This window comes from Lutjanus erythropterus, chromosome 3 (assembly GCF_056507025.1).
Source record: "Lutjanus erythropterus isolate fLutEry1 chromosome 3, fLutEry1.hap2, whole genome shotgun sequence".
Lineage (NCBI taxonomy): Eukaryota > Metazoa > Chordata > Actinopteri > Lutjaniformes > Lutjanidae > Lutjanus > Lutjanus erythropterus.
Genome location: NC_139319.1, coordinates 21,055,743 through 21,079,963, shown reverse-complemented (window position 1 = coordinate 21,079,963; position 24,221 = coordinate 21,055,743). Strand labels below are relative to the sequence as shown.

Below are 24,221 nucleotides of genomic sequence, written 5' to 3'. Positions count from 1 at the left end.
ATTATACTATACTATCATTATCATTATTATTATAGTATTATTAGGTAGATTTCTGACACAGTTCAGAACAGGTATTACAAAACAAACACAGCACTTTGTGAAGGCAACTGACTCACTGCCATGTAGACATTACAGTCTCAATATATTTAATTTGTTTGCCAAGTACACAATAGTCTGGTTTTTATTTTTATGTCAGTCAGCTCAAATGTTTTTTCAAACCTAATTTTAGTTTTTAGATTAGTTTCAGGTATTTACACACACCACTAAAGCCTTTATCACGAGTGTGTGACACTGTCACCATCAGTAGTAATTGTCTGAAACAATGTGTGCTACGGCCTTGAACAGGCTAGCTGATTAGCCCGAGGAATGTGTTTGCCTAAGGACATAAAGCTCCTTTCAGCTAACGCTAAAGCTAAAGCAGATGATTAGTAATGAGTAATATGTAGCTGTGTGAGGGGGACGTATGTGGCAACAGTCGGCCACAGCTGACCTTTCTATCCCTGTCAAGACTGAATTCAAAGCCTTTCTGTTTAGTGCCTATAGACGGAGACTGATTATAAATGAAAGTTTGGATGCAGGCTCTTTGTCGGTTAAAATTCTGGTGCTTGGGTATTTGAGTGGACAAATGTGAAGGTCCAGCAGGCAGGGGGGCTCTCAGAGTAAATGAACTGGAATCATCCCTCCGTGGTGAAGTTAGAGTGGGCTGAAGGCGGTCACTTACGCACTCTGTCTGACCTGAAATTCTTTGGGCCAGTTTCACTTTAAAGGGCTTTCTAGTGCTCACAGACACACACACACACACACACACACACACACACACACACACACACACACACACCCACACACACACACACACACACACACACACACACACACACACACACTCATTTCTTCTCCTTGCTCACCCTCTTCTCCTTCTCAGCTTGCCCTCCTCTCCACACCTTCCTCGTTTCTCCTTGCCCCCCCCCCCCTCCCTGCTGCTGCTCTTCTTTGAGCTTGAGTGAACCAGAGGAATGAGGGTGACAGGTACATGGATGGGAGGAGAGAAAGAAGGGAAGAAAAGTAGAGAGGAGAAGGAGGCAACAGGAGGCAGAGACACAAATGAAGGGGCTCAGATTTTGGAGAATGTGGTGTAGATGAGATTTTAATTATATTACAATGGAGTTCTTCAACTTCTGAACAAGAATCATGTTATTCAGAGCAACAGAAAGCGTCTGCAACTCTCTCAACTAGCAAAGTCGCTATTCAAACTTTGCAGCTGAAAGATTTAAAAAGAAAAATATTATATTAAATATTATTATTATATTTTTATGTTGTTGACCCATTGTCTTCCTCTACGTACCTGTCAATCTACAGGTGTGCAAAAGTTTTTCTTTCTGACGGCTCAGAAGAAAGATGTATAAATTCCAGTGAAAATAGAAGCGCTAGAAGACATTTAAGTTTCAGTAAAAGTGTAAACCCTGAGTAAAGTTGAAGTGTTATTGTAATATTGTGATATTATTCGGTGACTTGTGGGCAGCAGAAACAAATTGTGAGCACAACATTGATATATCAAGCACACAATTGCTTATTTACATATATGGAACAACATTAAATTAATTTTATGGCTCATTCTTTTAGCTTTACTTTTTGTATCCTCCAACTTCCGAGGGAGACATCTGGTGCGATGCTGATCAGATAGTTTACAGTGGTTTTTTAGTGCTTTTTCACAAAAATAACTCCTGCTGTTGCAAAAAATGGCCCCATGAGAGTGAACCAAAACAGTCAGCTTGTGGGGTGGACACCAAAAAATATGAGCAGAAACTTGCTATAATGCTCATTAAACCCGTTATTGTCACATTGCTTTCGCACTGTCATTTGATACATTAGATGATAAAATACTGGTTAGATCCACTTCAAGTGTTGAGTGAAGTTGAAGTATCAGCTGAAGTGAAAGTGAGAGAAACTGAAAGTGTGATAAATTGAGCTGAGAGTAGCTGAGGAAGTGTATCACTGAATGTTGATAAAGTAACCGTTAAACAATAAGAGATGAAAGTAGCTGATGTGTAAGCACTGAAAAAATTAAGACATCAGTTTGGGATCTGGGACATCATGATTTTCAGTTTTTTTTTTGACATTTTATGGTTATTCTTCAGGGCTTTGTGGGAGAAAGGCTTTTGGAAGCAGGTGATGTTGTAAAAAGAGCAACAGAGTCGGTGTGGGGAGCAGGTTGTGGTGGATGAATGGGTCATACACAGAGATTTCAGTCAGTAGCAGGGGTAAATGTCATTGTAATTTATACTGCAGTTTGTTCAGGCACCAAAACTACATGGTTAGGTTCAGGAAAGGATCATGGTTTGGGTTTTGACAGAAAAGTTAACTTCTTTCACATGCACATTTTACAGATCAGTTAAATGAGAAAAAAATTAACAGAATCATTAATGTTAGTTTTTTTGTTACAGCCCTAATAATAATATGTTGTTGTCAAGTATATGTGCGCAGGAGTGAACCAGTGATATCTGTAATTCAGTGCACAGTGACACATTCAGTCAAAAACAATGTGAGGGGGGGGATGAGGCGGCTTTCTTCAGTGTGACTTAATGCTTCATCCTGTTGTAGTCAGCATGCTGACAGTTGAGCTGCATGAACCACGATGTGAGGACATCATGTGTCCTGAAGGGTCAGCCGCAGTTCTCACTTCTCGTCTGTCAAGTTCATTGTTTCACTTGGTTGTGGTCATTTAGCGCAGCTGACGGCTGAGAATGGTAAAGTGCAAGAGACACTGGGAATTAATCTCCTTTCTGTTTCTTTATATTTCTAATCAGCAAACTTTATCCTCTTTCTCATATTTTCTGCTTCACATTTTCAAGGATCTGGGTAATGTAAGTGTTTTTTTTCAAGACCTTAAAGTTGTGAAAACTACCTGAAACAATTAAGCTGCTTGAGATACTGAAAATCACAGCAGGAAGTTTTTTTCTTTTCTGTTCCTGAAACAGTTTGTTAGATTCTGTGCTGCTTCCAGGAAAGCACAGTGTGGGACTAAACAGTGTGGTGTACTCCTACAGGTCGTATCACTCCACAGAAATAAACAGCAGGACCTCTGGTCTTGTGACACGCTACTCATTTACTTATATGGATGACTTGTAATAATAGATGGCAGTCATACAGGCTACCCGGCCGAGATACTGATTACCAGCACGGCTTTAATGCTGACTTTATTCCTGCTCGTTCACAGTTTTTGCCCATGTGGCAGATTCCAGTGTGTGTGTGTGTGTGTGAGAGAGAGAGAGAGAAAGAGAGAGAGAGAGAGAGAGAGAGAGAGAGAGCATATCAGAGATAACCAACACAGTCTTAAAGGCACTCTCTAATGTGTTTCAGCTTAAACCCAGTGTCAGCAGTGTTAAATATGAAAGACGGTAAAGTTTAATTTCCAGTCTGAACAAAGTGAGTGAAAAGTTCAGTGGTGGAAAGAGGATTGAAAATCTGAACTCACGTACAAATACTGTTACATTACTGAAATATTACTCAATTACAAGTAAAGGTACTGGTGTTAGAAAAAATACAAAGTATTCTTCTAAAAAAAAACTACTCAGTGTCAGTTACTTTTTAACTGTTGATGCTTAATGCAACCGGTGCTTTCTAAGTCTTCAGTCTGTATACGTTTGAACTCCTGCTCTGTTCTGCTCAGTGATCATGCTCACCTCACCTGCAGCATTTTGTTTTTTTTCCCTCTGTGTTGTGGTTTTAAGTGGCCCGCTGGCAAATCAGATTGTCTTATTGGCTAGAAAAATACACATGAAAGGTTTGAATTTTAATTTAAATTGTACTCGATACTCAATTATGATTTTAAAGTGTAATGCATACCTAAGTATGTGTAAAAGTACTTAAAAATCTGTTTAATATCTAACATACACATGATACAGACATTGTGAAAATATAAAATAACATCAGCCTTATGCTTCAGTTCTTATTTTATTCCTTTAAATTTTCTTTAACTTAAAATCACGTGTAAACTGTAATCTGTCAAACAGTTTTTCCTCACCCAATCAAGTGTCTGAGGACAGAGGTCGTCGTTCATTGTGGCCTGTAAAAACCCTCTGAGGAAAACTGTGATAAAGTTTGACTTGACTTGGCCCTATGCATAAATCAAGATTAAATGAAGCAGTCCGTGTGTGTGTGGTGTGAAGTTACGGTGTGTTCGTTTTTCTAACGAATGATTTTGTGAACATGTACAATGATTAAGAAGCAAGAAACAGTGAATGTTTTTCTGCCGTCTTGCGAGTTGAACCTGTGGGGTTCAACGATTAACCGCTGGCCTGATGGTCTGATCCCGCTGTGCGGTCACCAGAACAACCTTACCTCTCTGACGCGAGTCCTGATTGGCTCTCACTAATGACGGAGAGTTAATTTTTTTCTCTTATTGAGGCCCTGATGTTACTGATCTGTTCTCCGTCAATCTGCACCATTCTGGCTTTCACACACACACACACGCCAAATGATTGCGCAAAATGCCACAAAAATAAACACACCTTCACCACATATTTTCACCCACACACACACATTCATGGACACACCTTTTTGCTGTGATTTATATCCAATCACTCCATCTTATGTCATGGAAATCGATGTGACAGTTTTATAATTGGTCCATTTAGAGCTTTCTGTCATTTGTGCTTTAATCCTTTTTTTGTCTATCCTTCATTCCCTGCTCTTTATGCTAAATAGACTCTCTTCTCGCCTGTTTACTCAGTCGTTAAGGAGTGGGAATGGTTTCAATAGCAGCTGAAACTCCAGCGCACTGTTGACCACACACTGTTACTTTCATCTCTCTCTCCCTTTCACCCCATCTGCTCTTTCCATCCCTCACTCCCCCTTTACTTTGCTCTTTTTTAGAGCGCTGAGGGGAGTTTTTTTTTTGAGACAGAAACTTTCTGAGAGAGCGATGTTCTCTCAGTCATCTGGCTGTTTTTGCTCAGTCGTCTCTCTATCTGCTCTCTTGACTGCCCAGGAAGGTGTGTGTTGTTTGCTTAAGTTAAGCTGTGCTAGGAACATGTTCACCGTTGTTATGTACAAAAAAACACACGCGCATGCCCAGATACACGCTTAGCCTACACACAGTTGTAGTCTTGTGCTGACATGACATTAATCGGTGGTGTTAACTCCCAGTCAGAATTTCCAAATGTCACAGTAAGACAACAACATGAGGAAGTATTCAAACCCCAGTCTGAACATTTCCTGCCATTTTTCCCATTTATGCAACTCTAAGCAGAAACCCTTTAGACCCATAAAAACTACTTTTCCCATCAGCACCCTCTTCTCCAATGAGCATCAGCTATTGTGTCTTTATTCATTACAGAGTGAAGATTTGTAGGTTTTTGCAACAGCTGCTTTGATGAGTGTAAGAGGTGTCAGAGGTGACAGAAGAATTCAGATCCCATTTACTCTTGGTATTACAGTGTGATCTGTATCTGGATCCATGATCCAGATATGCAAAAACATGTTAATGCTAGCTGTAAATGTTGTGTGATCAGATCTGCCAGACCACATCTGGGGGTAGTCTGGCTTGCATCGTGTTGAGATATTATTATTTTGGTCAAAATTATAGGTAAGGACAATTCAGTTGGGACATGTCCCTACCAATTCTACACCCTTGGCATAAAAAACATCTGTTTTTTTAAGTTAAGTTGCATTTGTTCAAAACACAAGACTAGAAAATGTAAATGTAACTTTAAAATGACACTTGTGCATTTTGAAAAACAAAGTAATATAGAAATAAGAAATACGTAGGTTTCAATGGAAAATAGATATTTGAAACTCTTAAAATTAGTAAATCACACTCAAAAGGAAAGAGAGGTTTTTACCTACAAATCTACTTTTTATGCACAAAAAATAAGAAGTCTGTGCAAAGACTATCCTGCTCAACCTACATAATGATATAATATGATAATAATAAAAATATCTGAGGTGGAGCTGGTTTTCACTGTTTTACACACTGTAAGATATTTCAGTCCAGTCTTTTCAAGGGGTGGGGCCCTTTCAAAGGGCCAAAAGATAAATCTGAGGGGGATGATACATCTGTAGTTTTCTCCAATCTTTCCTTTTCTTGTGAAGTATTGTAGAGTTTTTCCTTTTTATTAAAATGAAACCATCGGTGAAGTCTAGAGAAGAAATCTCTCATTGATTATACTGCTGACCACTATGAAACGTGATAGTGGGCCTCAGCTACACACTTTTTTTAGTCACAAGCCAAAAAGTTTGGAAGTTTGGATCAACTCTGCCTTAATATTTAATGAATAATCTTATCAATTTTCTATAACATAAGGAAAAGAAACAGCTGTAGTAACTATGCCTGACAGTCAGACAAATTTCCTACCTTGTTAGTATAAAGTAGCATAAAATGGAAATACGATTAAATAAATTCCCTCTAAACTTTTGTGCATGTTTGTGAATTTTACACACTAAAAAAAAATGTCCTACTAAAATTCTTTACCCACAAGCACACTCACACAAAGTACCTGTTTTAGCTCCACCCTCATCAGCTCTCATGCTTGTGCGGCTTTGGCTCAGTGTGTGTGTGTGTGTGTGTGTGTGTGTGTGTGTGTAGAGGAGGCTGGCCTCTGTGCTCAGTGCCCTGCTGTACCTGTCTCTCATGGAGGTGGACTAACACTCCCAGAGCAGGCAGCCAAGCAGCGGAGTGCTGTGAAGCAACAGGGGTAGCTATCCTCCTCCCATCTGATCACTTTCTGCTTCTCCTTCCTCTTTTCTTTTCCATCACCAACATCCCATCTGCTGTGACCTTCTTCTCAAGATTTCTGCTTAGTCTTAGTCTCACTTCCCCCTGTTTCTCTTGGTTTTACTAAGACTCTTAAACCTTGAATGGCTGATTATTATTTATCAGGTCTTTCTACGAATTTCTCTCAAATTTGAAGGCAGGCTTGAATAGTATTTGCATGACTCAGCTGCTGTTGTGTTATCTCTTGGCCGTGTGTTATGTGTTAAAACAAGCAGGACTGGACTGTTTGTAAGCGTTGGTGTTTCATTGATCCCCTTCTGCTGCCTTGTGACCGTGTTGTTAGGGGCTGCTGGGTAGTCGCTGTGAGTCGGTCGCCTCCACGTGCCCACGTGTGTGTGCCTGTGTGTGTATACAGCTAAGATGGCGGCATCCTTAGGCCTGTTTTCTTCTGCGCACTGGATCAGTGTCACTCAGGATAGAACAGCAAACTAAGAGGCGCATTGTTCCTTACTGTTGGGTTTGTCTTTGCTCCATAATCTGCACTAAATTGGGAGCCAAAGCGAGGTTTGTTGGCTTACAAACTTCTGAGCAAGATCTGCAAGTGCTCCTGAGAAGAACACGTTATAACAGTGCTGATTTAATGTCAGGCCGGTGAAATTAATGAAATGTTCTTCCTCTTTCTAGCTCCGAGGAACTTTAATAATGCCATGCCTCATTTGTCTGTTTGAGGAAAAAGATGGAATTTGTCCGGAGTAATCAACCTGTGTTTATGGTTTATAAAAGCTTTTTCCCCTGCTCATAAAACAATTGAGGCCCCAATAACACGCAGTTAATACGTAGAGAATCAGGTGCTTCTATCAATCATAAACACAATGTAATGGGTAATCGCCACCGCCACCCAGCAGGTTGGCACTGTTAACCAATAAAATCCCTGCTGTTTAACTTCCTTTGCAGTGTGTGCAGGCCAAGCCAGCTCTTTCCTCCTGTGAGTACTCTGAGTTCACAACCTTTGAACCAGGTGAACTCTGTGTCTGAGCTCTAGATTATGTTTTCCCTAATAGCTGCTAGTTCCTGTTGTGTTACAACTTAAGTTGTTGTAACGTTTCTTTATGAAATCCTGGTTCCTTACATGCTGACATAAATAACATTTACATTTTCTCAGTTTGGAGAGTCATTTCATCATTTCTTATCTTAAAGTCCATTAGAGACACACAGCAAGTTTTCACCATATTTGTTTTCTTTAACTCAAACGTCTCAAACAGTTGATAAGAAAAAGTTGGTTGATTCCACTAAACTCCTGTATGATTTTTTGCAGTGAGATGTCACCTGTAAATCTTTATTCCCTCTGTGAGTAAAGGTTGTGATTTGTGTTGGTCGCGGTTAATCATCTACCTGTTGCTGCCTCAGGTTTCTTGCTCTCTCACACACACACTTGCACACACACAAACAAGAGACGACGTATGCCATATATAAGGTCAGAGCTTTCAAAAATGGGCAGATTTTCAACAGATCATTGTTTTTGTCTTATTATTTTCTCTATTTCCTCTTTCATGTTGCAATAGTTCCCCACCTCTTTTGTTGCCTGTTGTTCTATTCGTCACGCTTTTTTCCCCCACACTTTTTCTCATTTTCTTAAAGGGACAGGTCACCCCAAAATCAAAACTACATATATCCTCTTACCTGTACTGCTGTTTATTCATCTAGATAGTTTTGGCGTGAGTTACAGAGTTTGAGCAACATGCTGGCCTTCTCTTGAATATAATAGAACTAAATGGCAAAGCACCAAAAAAAGAAAAAAAACGTGGAAACTCAACAGCAATGTCTCTTTCCAGAAATCATGACACAATTAGTGTTAGTTGCTGTGAACAATGTCATGTAGGAACTACTTTCTTTCTAACGCAGTAGGTAGCTCTTTCCAAGTATATATTTTAGAGAAGGCAGACATCTCTTTGGCTGATTTCTCCAAAACTCAGCAACTCAGACTAAAACTACACAGAAATAAATAGCACTACAGGTAAGAGAAAAAAAAATATTTTGGAGATGAACTGTCCCTTTAATATTACACAAAGGAAGGGGATTTATAACAGACCATCTGATTTCTTGCTTAACTTCTGACACACTGATTGCTGTGATTTCCTGATTCTCCCGTAAGAAAGGAAAGCCTCAGCAGAACAGTGGTCAGCACTGAGGAAGTTCGGAATATCTCCAAGTGGTCAAAAAGCAGGAAGTAGGTCACCCCACGCTGAGACTGAACACTGAATATACCACACTTTTCACACACACACACACACACACACACACACACACACACACACACACACACACACACACACACTCACACACACACACACACACACACAATATCCAGTTAAGGGGGTCATCAGTATGTTATACAGAGTGTCGACCTCACAGTTTCACGTAGCTTCTTTTTATCGCTGAGCAGAACTCCCAAAGTGAATATTGTCCTCCCTTTGTCATCAGTCTGGCAAGATAAGGCTGATAAGAGATGGAGTCATATTAGCACTTCACACAATAGAAGGAACAGAGGGAGGGCATGTCGAACTCTGAGGGAAAGCGACGCAGAAATTAGCTACAAAAGGACTGTTTTACTGTTTTTTACTGAGGACCTTGAGGTTTTTCTACTATAAAGGGAACTGCATCCTCACTGAGCAGAATCAGAATGATAGGTGTCTCCATAACTCTTTCCTAATTGATGTTTTTGCATAATGTAATGTCATCTTGACCTATGTCAACATGCAGCAACCAACTACTGGCTAAATATAGAAGGAGGAAACATCAACATGTCCTTCCGCACTCTATTCCTTGTTGCTGTTATGTTAATAAATGAATGCATTAATAATATTTAGATTTGTATGTTATCTCCATTTTATATTTTATATGAGATTTGAAGTATTTAAAGCCAACATTTGCATAATTTTCATTCATCCATGGACAAGCTAGCTTTCAGGTAATTCTAAGCCCTCCAGCCTTGGGCGAAACTAACACATGAACAGGTGTGTGTGTGTGTGTGTGTGTGTGTGTGTGTGTGTGTGTGTGTGTGTGTGTGTGTGTGTGTGTGTGTGTGTGTGTGTGTGTGGGAGAGAGAGATATTGGGTCAAGTCAAATGAGTGTGTGCGTTACCATGGTTGCTTGGCTTAGTAGTGTTTTACCTTTGTTGACTGCCTCGGTTATCTCCATCAAAGTCCAAGCAATCTTGTGACGCATACAAACGCGCACACACACTGCCAGCCTAACTAACACAAAGTTGTTTTTTTATTTGGTCTATTTGCTTACATGACGTTGAGCCTGACAGTTTGCTTTGTAGTCTGCTGCGATTGGTTGCCTCAGTGTTGTACGCAGTGTGGAGATTTGCGGACTTAAAATGCTGTGGACTTTTCCGTTCTGAATGCTGGCAGTGTTGGAAAATAACAGAGTAAGAGGTTTATGCTCGGGAAGCCGATTTCTGATTGTTCTCTGTTCCTTTTATAGGGCTGCAGTCCTTAATGAAGTGGCACACACACAGAAACACACACTTCCACCCACACACACTGAGAAAAAGCTGCACCCACACACAGTTTAGCATTCAGGATAATACAGAGGTTGAAACACCCTCTTGTGGTGGGTGTGTGTGTGCAGCAGGTTCAGATTAATGTGCACAACTTTTTGTCACAGTATGGAGTCAGCGGGGTCATATTTTACAGAGAATTCCGCATATAGCTTAACTCCAACTTGCCTTACTTACTTCTGACACACACAGTCACACACACATAATGAGCATGTGACCCAGTCGTACTCAGTGAACCTTGAGCTGGATGTTTCAGGGTTTACAGCCCTTCATTCTCCCTGATAGGGGTCAGAGGTCAGTGAGGGATCTGAGGAACTCAACAAAACAAGGTTGTAAAACCACTGATAGGCGAAGGTGCTCTGGGGATTTATAGATGCCATATTTTTACTGGTTGTTAGGTAGGTAATCTTGCATGTGATTGTGCTTGCAAAGCAGCCATGTTATGGATTTTTGTTGGTGCAGACTAAGGTTGTTCAAAGTATCTAATTTTTCAACAACATGTGTTGAAACACAAAACGATACTAACATTTCATAGTGTCGAAAGTACCAAAGCTATTTAAATAATTGATCTAAGTGCTCATTCAAGACCTCACTTCAGTTCGGTCTTTATTGCTCTGCCTGAAATTTGGCTTACAGCAGCAACTTTTTCTGTACCAGCACTGTGTGCAGGTTTTTAATTATTTAAAAAGAAAGAAATTATCCTATTCCATGTGCCTAGTCATTTTTTTATCTTTATGCTGTGATATGAAAAGAGGCATTGTTTTTTGTGCTAGTATTATGTCGAAGTTTACAATTGTGTTATCGTGACAACTTTAATACAGACATGTTTTAAATGATGGCTTCTGCCCTGTTTTTCTTATTTTCTTCCTTGTGCTTCCTGTTCTCTCTGGAATAGCAGCTGGGGTTCATACAACTTAATGTAATTTGATCTCTTTTTGTCCTCCTCAGGTCCCAGATCTGATTGGATGGTTTTGTCAGAATGACAGCCGAAGATCCTGCTTCCTCATCGACCATGAGCAATAACGCTGCCCCATCCAAACCCTCCAGCGCCTCTCACCACTCTCTTCATGGACAGATCAACATCCCAGAGGGAGTTGCAGGTGCTCCCAATGAGGCTGCACTGGTGGCCCTGATGGAGCGCACCGGTTACAGTATGGTCCAGGAGAACGGTCAGCGTAAATATGGCCCTCCTCCTGGCTGGAATGGTGCATCTCCACCACGGGGGTGTGAAATCTTTGTGGGCAAGATCCCACGGGACGTTTATGAGGATGAGCTGGTCCCAGTGTTTGAGTCCGTTGGACGCATCTATGAGATGCGGCTCATGATGGACTTTGACGGGAAGAACCGAGGGTACGCATTTGTGATGTACACAGAGAAACATGAGGCCAAGCGCGCTGTACGCGAGCTCAACAACTATGAGGTGCGGCCGGGGCGGCTGCTGGGGGTCTGCTCTTCTGTGGACAACTGCCGTCTTTTCATCGGTGGCATCCCCAAGACCAAAAAGCGCGAGGAGATCCTGGACGAGGTCTCCAAGGTGACAGAAGGGGTACTAGACGTGATAGTCTATGCCAGCGCTGCAGACAAGATGAAGAACCGAGGCTTTGCCTTTGTAGAGTACGAATCACACCGTGCAGCTGCCATGGCTCGCAGAAAGTTGATGCCTGGACGCATTCAGCTTTGGGGCCACCAGATCGCAGTGGACTGGGCTGAGCCAGAGATTGATGTGGATGAAGACGTTATGGAGACTGTGAAGATCCTCTACGTAAGGAATCTCATGATGGAGACCAGTGAAGAGACAATCAGACAGGTGGGACTGGCTGACTATTCAGTTTAGAGGTTTCATTATGCATTATTTTATTTGGTAAAAACATAAATCATATATTAAATAGTTGATAGAGCCTCTGAGTCTGAAAAGTGAAGCCAATGGAGATGTGCTTTAAGCCTGCATTCTTTCTAATGGCCAGCAAGGGGTGAATCCAGATTGACTGTTTGTACCCTTATTGCAAAATGACCTTACTATTTACGTAATTTACTACCTCAGTAAACAGTTTCCTAATGAGTTAATGAAGGCACGGTATGCTTTAGTGCCTGGCTAACATATTTTTATAGACATGCTTTAGTGTACTCTTTTGCCATAATACAAGAAAGATAGCAACTTGATCGTGACCAGGCAGCCATCATTGTACTTGTGATTGCTAAATGAGCCTCCTGAAACTCAAATCAAACTGTCAAACAAGGCAGTGTTGATCAAATATGGATCAATATTCTGTTGCTGCATTGTCTATTTGTCACCTAAAATGTTGTCATAAACATATTTTAGTGTACTGTTTAGCTGTAACATGAGAAACTATATGACCAGGCAGGCTGCCATTATTTCCTGTTAAGCACCGCTCAAGTTACAGTATGTCACCCACCAGCTCCACGCTCTTGTCAGTAATGTGTATGCTCTGGTTGCAAAAAAATGACAAGAAGAAGTGTTCAAGTCCACCATTCTTAACCAATCACCCACTCTGTTAACCAGGTGTTCAGCCAGTGGAATCCTGGATGTGTTGAACGTGTGAAGAAAATCCGTGACTACGCCTTCGTCCACTTTAACTCCAGAGATGATGCCGTCCTGGCCATGGACCACCTCAACGGCACAGAGGTGGAAGGGTCCTGCATCGAGGTGACGCTCGCCAAGCCGGTTGATAAAGAGCAGTACTCACGCCAGAAGGCCTCCAAGGGGGCCTCTGCCACTCCAGAGGCTTCTCAGCAGAACTACGTGTATCAGTGTGATCCCTACACGTTGGCCTACTATGGTTATCCCTACAACACCCTCATCGGACCCAACAGAGACTATTTCGTCAAAGGTTAGAATTCATTCTTTCTGCTTTTGTACCAGTATAGAGCAGTTACAAAAGCCACAGTGTTTCTCTGAAAGCCATCTGTTGGCAGCAGAAACTCTGAGCCAATGCACTGCTAAAGATCTTGTAATGACACCCAAAAGATGTAGGATCAATGACCAGCACACCCTATCATTAAGGAGCTATGATTTATAAAAAGCCACGATGACTAATATAATAATGATTTAATCTTTGATGACAGTGCATTTCATTGGATAAAAGGTTTAAAAATCTTTAACTCGATGAGGGATTGTGAATTAAAATCAGAGATGTTGTTAAAAGGCAAAGACAAAACAAGGTGATGGACCAATGAATGCTAATCCCATTACCTTTGATGATTGATTATATGTGGTCTTTGGGTGGTAGCAGGAAAATCTATCTGACTTTCAACAATCATTGTGTTTTGGTTTTCTCTCCAAAGGATCCCCAATGATACAGAACAATGGTAATCTCTCACATCCTTATTCCTACTTATTCCTTCAATGAACAATGAGCTTTCTTGCCATGTGACAAACTATACGTTTTCTAACACCATTCCTTTTTCTGCTGTGCTGTCACCTCCCATTTCATGCTGGGTTATTGCAGAGATCACGACAAAGCTGAGAACATCTAGGAATACCATTTCACAGTGTCATGAACTTGCATAGCTGGATCTAATTTAAGAGTCAGAATAGTAATCAGGAAAAAAGGCCAAACCAGACCCAAAGAAATCCTGTGCTCAAATAGATATTGCTGAGAAATCTTCAGTAGCAACTGCCCTTCATTGGCAGTTTGCTTTAAAATTAGAGCAAAATTACTCTTTTTACTGCCCCAGTCCTGACATCTTGAGAGGAACTTTGACTGGACTTCTAAACCCATCATAAAATCTTGCCTTACACATTAACCAATACAACCCTCGGTACAAGTTGCCCCTAAACAACAAGCCCTGTCCTCATATTACTTTAATTGTATTTTAAGCAGGTACTGTGCGAGGTCGTGGTCGTGCTGCTGCAGGTAACCGTACCCCTGGACCACGGGGGTCGTACCTGGGGGGTTACTCTGCTGGTCGTGGCATCTACAGCCGCTACCATGAGGGCAAGACCAAGCAGCCCGAAAAGCCCTATGAGCTGATGCCCAGTCTGGAGCTCGCTGCCTCTGTCAACCCCGTTGGCATCAAACCTGGCACAAGTCAGTGAGATAGATATATATCCATCCATATCCTTGCCCATCTCAAACACCTTTACTAAACCTTCCAGCTCATAATTTTCTGTCTCTCTCTCCTGTGTGGTTTGAGGAACGTCTTTGTAAATCAAGATTATGGTGGCTGCTGGATGGTCAGGTGCAAAAGGACTTTCTTTGTCTTGACAGTGAGGAATAATGGCACTGGATATTTGTCCTTTCTAGCATGACCAGAAAGTAACTGCCAGGTTTTGTTCCTCATTCTTTACTTTTTCCTTCAGAAATTTGTCTTACCGGGTGTTCAGACCAAAACAGCACTGTGTTAAAATAACACAAGGGGCTAATCTACCTTGATTTGCCAAAAAAAAAAAAATCACGTGTTGATGAGATATTTGATTCTTTCTGCCAAATGTGACTACTACTTTTTTGGGGGTGGTTGCATTGTTTTTGGCACCCCTAGTGCATTGGTTTCAATAATGTTTTTTCACACTGTGCTGTTGTCTGTCTGAACATGGCCACAGTTATGTGGGAATCATTGCATCCATAACCTGCGTTTGCACCTGCACTCAATTCCAAACTTTTACTGAAAGGTGGTTGACAGTATCTAAACAAAATATATCAAGCAAAAGATTGTCTGTGTCTATTTGCAATATGAAGTTATTTGATTTGATCAACAAGTCAGTGAGTTTTATTCCCTGCTTTAGCTTTTTTTAATCATGACAATGATTTCAGTCAAGATTGGAGTTGAAATGCAAAACTAAACGCGCAAGTAAAGATTATTAATGTCCTCTTTTCTATTGTGTCCAATCTATTCTTATTACTTAAAGGATAATACCAGTGTTACGTTGTGTTGAGGACCTTCTGTATCTATTTAGTTTAGAAGATCATCATGATTTTGCAATGCACGCTGTAATTTTGTTTTTTTGTTTTGACGTGGAAACCTGTAAATTGTCTACAGGGGAAAACACAGGCTGAAAATAATATAGCAGTAAAATGATTATTTCCTGGTGGATAATTACATTTCTTTATGTCTTACTTGTTTCCTGACAGTAAGGAAAAGGAGATACCACTACAATGATACAGATGAGGGGGAAAATCCATCTCACATAAGACACATAAAACAGAAACTATAAGAGAAAAAAACGGTTTCATGTGTATGTAGGTGGATCATTCAAATTCTAAATTTAATTTATGTTTTTATACTGTACACAAATGAACTGTAGAAATTTAAATTACAAACTACAAGTCACAAATGAACACACTGATATTATCCTTTAATCTTCAAGTTAATTACTAAACACAAAAGTTACTAAACCTACCAGATTTCTTCTTTTCATCATGAATTTAATAATTAACTATTTGTTGTTATTACTAATGTTATAAATTTGGAACAGTTTGACCTCAACCTCGGGGGTACCTTGGTCTTAGTCCCGGTCTGCGTGGAATCACAGGATCACCACCAGATTGAAAAGACTTTTGTCCATCTGAAACAATGCCGTTGTGTTCGCTCTGCATGTGTGTATGTTTGTGTGTGTGTTGAAGCATTGAGGTTAATCCACAGTTCAGCACCCGTCATAATCCGAATCACACTCCAACGCCAACTTCTGTAATTTATTATTTTTTCCCTTCTTGCCTAAATTGTTTTCTCTACCTTTTCTGTCTTGTTTATCCATCTTTAGCACCCATCACTCCTTATATAGATTCCGTCCAGATCTCAGTGTGCCTGTTTCTGTTTAAAAGCATGGGTGCATGTATGTGCTCGTCTCTTTAACCGTTTCTTGCTGTACTCTTATTGTCTGGATTGATTCTCTCTATTATCCGAGCTCTCATTCTTGTGTCTCTTTACGTGCAGTGGCATTGCCGGCTTTAGGTGGACAGTACCCAGTTTTTGGGGCAGCTCCTGCTGCTAAGCTGATGGAGGAGGGGAAAGTGCACACGGTGGAGCACCTCATCAACCCTCTGGCCATACAACACCCTGAACACACCACAGCTACTGCTGCTGCTGCTGCCACCGTCCTGCCTGCGGTCTCTACCCCTCCACCATTTCAGGTGTGCATTGTGACACACAAGGTGTTCACAGACACATTAAAATGTCTGAATTTAAGTCATGCTGACAAACCTGTAAAATGTCAGTTTTGTTGTATGTTATTTTCACCAGGCTACAAAAAGAGACATTTCTCATTACATTAATGTGCATTTTAATATCTAGTGCAGTGCAGAGTGTGTGCCTGTTGTGGGCAGAAACTGCTCATCTGATCCACTTCACACTTCACACTTCACACTTCACCTTCACACCTCAGCAATACACCCGCTAAGTGTCAAGTCCATCAAATGAATGGGTCTCAAGATATGCGAATGACATGCATACACACTGACAGACAGGCAGAGATAACTTCCCTTATAGTTAGATATCGACACGTGTCCACCAAACGTGGCTGCAGTAACACAAAGTGTTGTTGTTGTTGTTGTTGTAATAAAAGCCCTGTCGACAGAATTTGAGAAAACTTTCAAGATTAGCTATTAACCTTTGAAGTAACTTTTTCAAGCTTGGCCCAGAGATGTTCTGTACCAAATTTACTGATGATTGCTCAAAATATGTAGGAGGAGTTGTGAACAAAAAAAAAATGATTTTGACAAGTTCAAGATGGCGGAAAATCAATCTAGATGCAAATGCCATGGCTTGGATGGATAGATTTGTCTAGACCAACAAAATCTGGGAAAAATAGTTACTGAGATTTACATTTCAAAACTCACAAGGCAAAATGTAACATTTGTTGTTATAGAGCCACCAAATTGCATCTACCACTGCACTCCATTGGGTCCTCAGCAATACGCATCCCAAGAACGGTTCTTGAGATGTATGAAGGACAGTCATACAGACAGAGATTCCTTCCTTTATTGAGTCTACTGTAAAAGAAAATTTGCCTGGTTGATTCATTATGTTCTACAGTTTTTATGTTAAGACACATGTTACATGTTTATACTGTGGGAGAACAACTCACAATGACACTAAGTCGGTCAGTGAGATGATGCTTTAGAAACTGTCTTACTCACATTATTCCTCCAACTCTTGTTCCTGTACATCCCAGGGCCGTCCAATCACCCCCGTCTATGCCATGGCCCACAACGTCCAGCGCATCCCAGCAGCCGGTGGCCTGTACGGAGCTGGATACGTCCCCATCACAAACTACGCTGCCAACACAGCGGCTCTGGCTGCGCTGCAGAAGAATGCAGCGGTGGCGGCCGCAGCATACGGTGGATACACAGGCTACGCAGTGCCACAGGCCTTCCCCGCCACAGCCTTCCAGCTGCCCATCCACGATGTCTACCAGACATATTGATTGTGAGGTTCGGACCACGTGAAACAAAGTTACCCTGCCTGTGACTGAATGTCCACTGCAGCGTGCCATCTGTCCCATCATAGAAGCATCACCTGAACTCATGAACATACAAAAGCTCTAAAGGAAGCAAATATTTAGAAAACAGACAGTGAAACAACCTGAGATCTCATATGCGTCCCACCTACTGGCCTCAGTGTAACCTGGACCCATGGCAACCACATGACAGGCTTCATTATGCAGCATTATCGTTAAAACACACAAACACACACAGGATAGTCCACTTACTGAGGACAGCTACCTGAATGTGGTGACAGTCGTCGCCTTCAACAACAAGCATTACTCACAATAACAACAGTCACAACTCCCATCTCTCTCTCTCTCCCTCTGTGTCTGACCTGCCACCTTGTTGCTATGGCAACAGAAACACTGAAGGTACTTTAAAGTATTTATGAAGAGAAAATACATATTTAAAGTTTTATTCTCTGTAGATTTCTCTTATTATTGGGGGTGGCAGCAAAGATAGAGCTTTACACCGTGCCTAAAAATTGTTTTAAGACAGAAAAGTTATTTGAAAGAAACAGGAACTACTGACAAGAGAGGATACCACTGAAGAAAAATGTTTTTGAATATACTAATGTATTTTTCTAGTATTTTTTTTCCATTAATATATAGTATTTTAGCCATTTTTAGGTGATGCTGTCCGTCCATGCTGGTTGAATGTGTATGCTTCAGACACGCCCGTTTGGTACTTTTTGGTTTATTTAGTTTTACTTTTTGTGTGTTTTTTCGTTGTTTTAAATGAAGGTTCTTTAAGTGTTGTGTTCATTTGCCTATAATTAGTTCGCTTGTTTTGTCCAGCTTTTGGAAACATATATCTTGGTTTCTTTGAAGAAATGTTGCCAGCTAAATAATATTATTGTGACAGATTCCTTGGGGAACAAATACTAGAGAAAGAAAACTGGAAAGCTTTTTCAGTAATGGGTAGCATGGTGTATCTATAAGCCTGATAGACAGCAACGTTATGTACATGGAGTTATTTCCCAGCATCCTCAGAAGCTGCGCTGACAGGGGTCTAAGACTGAACAGATGTTAGTTGTTTTGTTTCTCATTTATGTATATCTTTATTGTTGTTTTTTAAATTGTTTGACTTTTGAAAGGTGAACAAATATGGACAGAAATGAGAGACATTTTTCTACATGGACTTGAGCACTCTCGCTTAAAGAGTTCCTGCCTTTGCCAGTGCTAACCAAAAAACTTAAAGGGATAGTTAGGATTATTTGAAGTGGAATTGGATGAGGTGCTTACTGTTGGTCAATGTTTTTCCTACAATGAGTTAAGCACTTAACTGCCGTGGACAGGGTCAGCAGCAAAACATATTTTAGCCACCTAAAAAAAGGTCCACATGTACTATATCTAGAACATTTGTACTAATTTACCTCAGCATCAGACAGCCTTTTCTGATAGGAAACAGCTGTTATATAAGCCAAACATGACGCTCTCCAGACCAACCAAACTCCATTAGCAAAATCAGTAATTTTACCTCTCAGAACACAGGCCTGCTACTGGTCTGTTGCTTCCTCACTTGGCTTGTTTGTTTGTGTTACTGTGTGACTTCAGTATTGTAAAGGGTTAGTTCGGATTCACTGAAATCACACAAAAACACAAAAAGACTAACTGATTGAGGCAGCGGTAGACCAGCAACTCCGGTTTTTTGCAAGGTAAAATTGCTGTTTTTGCCAGTGGAGTTTGGCTGAGCGAGAGAGAGCCATATTTGGCGTTTATAATCATGGTGTCCTGTTATAAAAGGCTGCCTGATGGCAAGGTGAAGTGGTGAAAATATTCCAAATAAAAGTACACTTAAACTGATGTTTTTCAGATGAGCCTTTTTAGGTGGCTAAAACAGTTTTCTGCTGACTCTGTCTACAACAGTGCATTGCTTAGCTTCCATGCTGGTACTCATCTCTGCTTCTCCAAACTGGTGGCATGTCGATCACAGTCTACTGTAGGTAATACGCTGACTTTTGGATAAGTACCTCAAGCGGCCCCACTTCGAATAATCTGAACTATCCCTTTAAGGCTACAACACTCCCGTCTTATGATATGAGAAAGACTGCGCCTGACTACAGTGCCTTACATCTGCATAATGTATGTGCTACCCTCTGCTTTTCACTGTGCCTTTCTTAACAAAGCAATGCCCCTGTGGTTGGCACCTAGAGTAAACATTGGAGTTTCCTCCATTCATATTTCCAGTGAACCAAACTTGTGGTATTAATGTAACGCAGTGGGACGAGTGAGTTCAGTCTCTGCAGTCAGATGTGACAAGGCTACCTCTCTCCTGTAGTCTCTTCTCTGAACGCTCCCGCAGTAACACTCCATATTTGTTTGTCTCCTCTTTATTTCTCGTCCTCCAAACTGTGCTTGACCGAGGTGCACTTAAAATGTATTTATAAAAAGGCGAGAGATTGCGGCTCTCAGATGAAGAGATGTTAAACACAGAGTATGAATTCATGTGTGAACTGGGCTAGTTCCAATGTCTGTATGTGTGACAGAGTTTTAAAAGCATAAAAAATAAAATAACCCGGATGAATGTTTAGAAGGCACTTTTTAAACTCTGCGATGTGTTGAAAACAAGTGTAATATTGGACTGGGAATAACTGGAGCAATACCTCACGCTGAAATATACAAGTAGCCATGCATGTATGTATGTACCACAACACACAAACATGCACACAAACATAACGGATGCAAGCAGCTGCTGATCATGAAGTCACACTCCACAACAGCCATCTTTTATAAGAGTATGCAAAACATTTGTATGCTGGCTTGCATTTCTAGTAGTTTTGGATTTTTCAATCCAGTTTTTTACACTGTGTATCATCAGATTTTTACTCCATTTTACTCATAAAACAATGTGAGTTTTGACTTTGAGGATGGCCTGGATTTTGAGGTTGTGAATGAGATCACAACTACGTTTTCGGCCCAAGATGAAAATGATTGATTATTCGCAGCAAACAAGACATATTTGTCTAAGTTTCATCTCACTCCATTGCCTATATTTGGCGACAGCTTTTATTATTTTCTTGTATGATGACAGTAAGTCAGGATATATTTAATATATGCATTACATGTGTTGTGTATGAAGTAAGAAGAAAAGGTATAATATATTCTAAAACATATTTCTTTTCTTTATTTACACCTTGTTTAGGGATAAAAAGTCAGAGTAACAAAAGTAGAAAAATGTTTTTTTTTGCCAAAGTGTCCAATAGTTTTAAAAAAATTCAAGGTTATTGTGTTTTTGTTATGTGTAATATTCTGTTTGTTATTTTGAACTGGATTTGGTGTTATGAGTGGGAACATAAAGCTTTCTCGTTCAGCTACATTTTGTCAGTTTCAGCAGCTGCTGCTGTTGCAACTCATCATGTCAGTTTTGGCTAAACTGTCAAAGGTCTAATTATGATTTAACAGCCATCCAAACTTGACAAACTTCATGTTAATGTGTTAGACAGCAGAAAACCTTCTGGGTCTGTCTCCCACTCAAAACACCTGCTTTACTCTCTCTTGCCTGCATTTCACCCACACTACGGCAGAAGGATGACCTCCTCCTGCTCCTTGTTCCAGTGTGGAGCTACATGTGCCTAGTTTAATATAGGTGTTACCATTTAAACTCTTCCTAGTGTGTGCCTTATTGCCAAAATGTGCCCTTTGCTATACCTTTGTAGACCTATGCAGACTATTTTCTATCTGAAGTTGTGTTTAAAAAAAAAAAAAAAAAGCTTGTTCAGCCTTGTTATATTTATAGTGACAAAGTAGATAAATAAAGCATTTTCAAAAGGATGCAATGCTGTCTTTCATTTTCTTTGCATACACTTTGTTCACACACTAGTTCTTGTGAGAGTTTAGCAGAACCAGGTTTAAAAATTTAACAGATATTAAATAGAGTTTATCACTGTGGAGACACTTACTTACCCAAAATAAAATAAATATATAAATTAAAAAACAAACATACATGCTGTTGGGACCTAGTAAGTATAAAAGAGGGAAGAAAACCGTAAAGTTTTGGCTGTTCTGCATTTCTTATCAAAGCATTATATTGTTTGCTAGCAAGCTAACAGTTAACAAAATATTGCATTGTTTGCCAGCTAGTTAAAAAGTTAACATGTTACACTGTTTGCTAGCGATGTAGAAAGTTGTCACACTGTTTGCTAACTAGCTAAAAGATAACAAAACGTTGCATTGTTTGTTAGCTAGCTTAAAAGCTAGCTACCTGAGTTGGCTCTAATTTCTCTTCGTTTCAGAAAAACTTGTTGGTCAAATTAATGGAGCAATTTGGCCAAATAATGCACAGTAATGAAAAAAGACACTACCTAACAGCAACTGACCAACTGTAAAGGTAGAGTCAATTGGATTTGTCTGAGCTTTTCCTAAACAACGTTTTGGGTCGGTGAAATGTCCTGAGTGTTATAAATGATAATTGAAAGGGATTGTGTCATATGAATCTTATTTTCCTCAGGAAGATCTTACAGATTAAACCATTAACAGATTAACTAGAATGAAAGTAAGAAGTTACATGTCACAAAATCCATCTCACAATAACAGCCATTTTAAAAGTTAAACCTTTTTAAGTGTAAACTTAAAGATAAAAGTGGATCACACTGTAAATTGGAGTTTAATGTTTTGGTACAACAGAAATAACCCCAGGTTAGATGAAAACCTAAACTGAGGTTTAAAGAGAAACTTAAATCTTGTTTTTAAGATAGTTTAAAGGTTTGGTGCAACATAATCTGAAGTTTAAAAATAGTCCCTGGTGCAACCCAGCCTTAGATTAAACTGCATAACTATAGAGAGTTAGAAAAGGGTTAGAAGTTTCTTGAAAGGTCCAGAGGACTTTGACTCTGACCTCTGTGAATGGAAACCCATCCCTGACCTCATACATCAACTACTATTAGGCAATTTGAATGTGTCATATTGGAGAGAGGAGAGTGAACACAGTGTTTGGAGAATGTTTCGTAAACTTCTCTGGGGCGGGTCAACTTTACTCCAGAAACATGTTGTACCCCAGCGAGGAGCTCACGGAGGCTTTGCAGAACATAAGTAGCCCTCAGTATGTGGAGGAGTGCAGTCACAGGTACATCGAGTTCTTATGCAGTGTGTCCACCTGCCAGTCAGCAGTTTAACCATTAAATTATAACTCACAGACAAAAACAACCAGCTTAACTACAAATACATGTAGTGCTGATGCTGCCAATGCTAAATCCAGTGGTGGGAAGTAACTAAGTACATTTACACAAGTTCCCTATTTAAGAGTACAATTCTGAGGTAATTGTATATTAATTGTAAGTGTTTCCATTTTATGCCACCCCTACTCCAGCATTAGTTAGTAGGTACTATTCAGAGGGCCTTTACTAAGAGTGTTTGGAGGAGGAGAGTGTTTTCTCCTCTGTGGTGTTGTTGCTCTGACTTAGCAGGAGTAACGTCATCTATCAATGACTTGGCTCAGTCTTAAACTTGTACCAAGAACTTGTCTGTCTCAAGTTAGATCATAATTTAGGTCATAAACACTCTGCTTCTCCTGTGATTTTTGTGTATGTGTGTGCAGTAATCACACGATTACTAGCTCATTGAATTTACACAATAAGCATTTGCTATTTACCACTCATGGCAGTCGTGTTTTAACATGCATGCCATTAAATAACCATCAGAGAAGAGAAAAATTGCAAATGTGCAAATCACTCAGTGGTAATAAATAATATATTCAGAAGTAGCATAGTTACCTCAAATCATGGCACATGGTCCCTCCCCGCATGATAGCAAATTATCTGTTTTTAATAATAAACAATACTGGTAGTGGTACCAATATTGGGGATTCAGTGATACTGGCGTGAACCCTGCTTTTGTGGGTTTGAACTCCCTGTCAACTACAATTCTTCATGATGATTTGTGCATCCACACAGCTGTGTGTTCGTGATCAGTATGTGATTAATAAAATGTTCACAGAGTCTGCCAGAAAAGAGTCGAGAGTAGACGTAAATTTATTTCCCAGTAATTATCTCCAAGATACTTCCTTAATAAAACTATCAACACCACACCTACTTTATCATCATGACTGAAGGCAGGAGGAGGGTTTTAAACTGCGCAAGAGACTTTACATTTTAAACAATATTGCCATCTGGTGGTAAATGTACTCTAACAGAGCAGCCTGCAGCAGGGCTGCACAGCTCAGACCAGACGGTGCAGCTTTTTCACTGGCAGCCATGTTAGCCTCACAGTCATCAGTGCAGAATATTGTAGGAAACAAACCACATTTAATCTTTCTTAAAATATGAATTCAACACATGCAACAACAATATATTACAATAAAAGTCTGAGAGTTGAGTAAATATTGACATTTACTAATTTGCTTAACAGAGAACACAAAATACTGCAGGATGGAGTAAAATACACTGAAAATATTGATTTAACCTGGTTTCATGTGTATAAATGTGTGTGGCAGAGAAATTATTCTCCATGCATGCATGCAACATTTTCAAATAATTAAAATATAGCATTATTTATTTGTTATGCTG

General features: G+C 40.1%; 1 protein-coding gene across 12 annotated transcripts in view; it reads left to right on the top strand.

The window, feature by feature from the left end:
• rbm47 (RNA binding motif protein 47) overlaps nucleotides 1–21,492 on the top strand; it is a 48,152-nt gene extending 26,660 nt beyond the window's left edge. For 6 of the 12 annotated variants that reach the window (XM_084715360.1, XM_084715355.1, XM_084715356.1 and 3 more), the window contains 6 exons: nucleotides 11,226–12,084; nucleotides 12,799–13,126; nucleotides 13,581–13,604; nucleotides 14,117–14,326; nucleotides 16,170–16,366; nucleotides 17,407–21,492. In XM_084715360.1, coding sequence (XP_084571486.1) covers nucleotides 11,257–12,084; nucleotides 12,799–13,126; nucleotides 13,581–13,604; nucleotides 14,117–14,326; nucleotides 16,170–16,366; nucleotides 17,407–17,658 — 1,839 coding nt within the window. In that variant the 5' untranslated portion in view covers nucleotides 11,226–11,256 and the 3' untranslated portion in view covers nucleotides 17,659–21,492. Of the gene's footprint in view, nucleotides 1–2,838; nucleotides 2,862–6,579; nucleotides 6,693–11,225; nucleotides 12,085–12,798; nucleotides 13,127–13,580; nucleotides 13,605–14,116; nucleotides 14,327–16,169; nucleotides 16,367–17,406 lie in introns of those variants that run through there. The other 6 variants (XM_084715361.1, XM_084715359.1, XM_084715363.1 and 3 more) reach the window with 6 other exon arrangements.
• The last annotated feature ends 2,729 nt before the right edge of the window (nucleotides 21,493–24,221 follow it).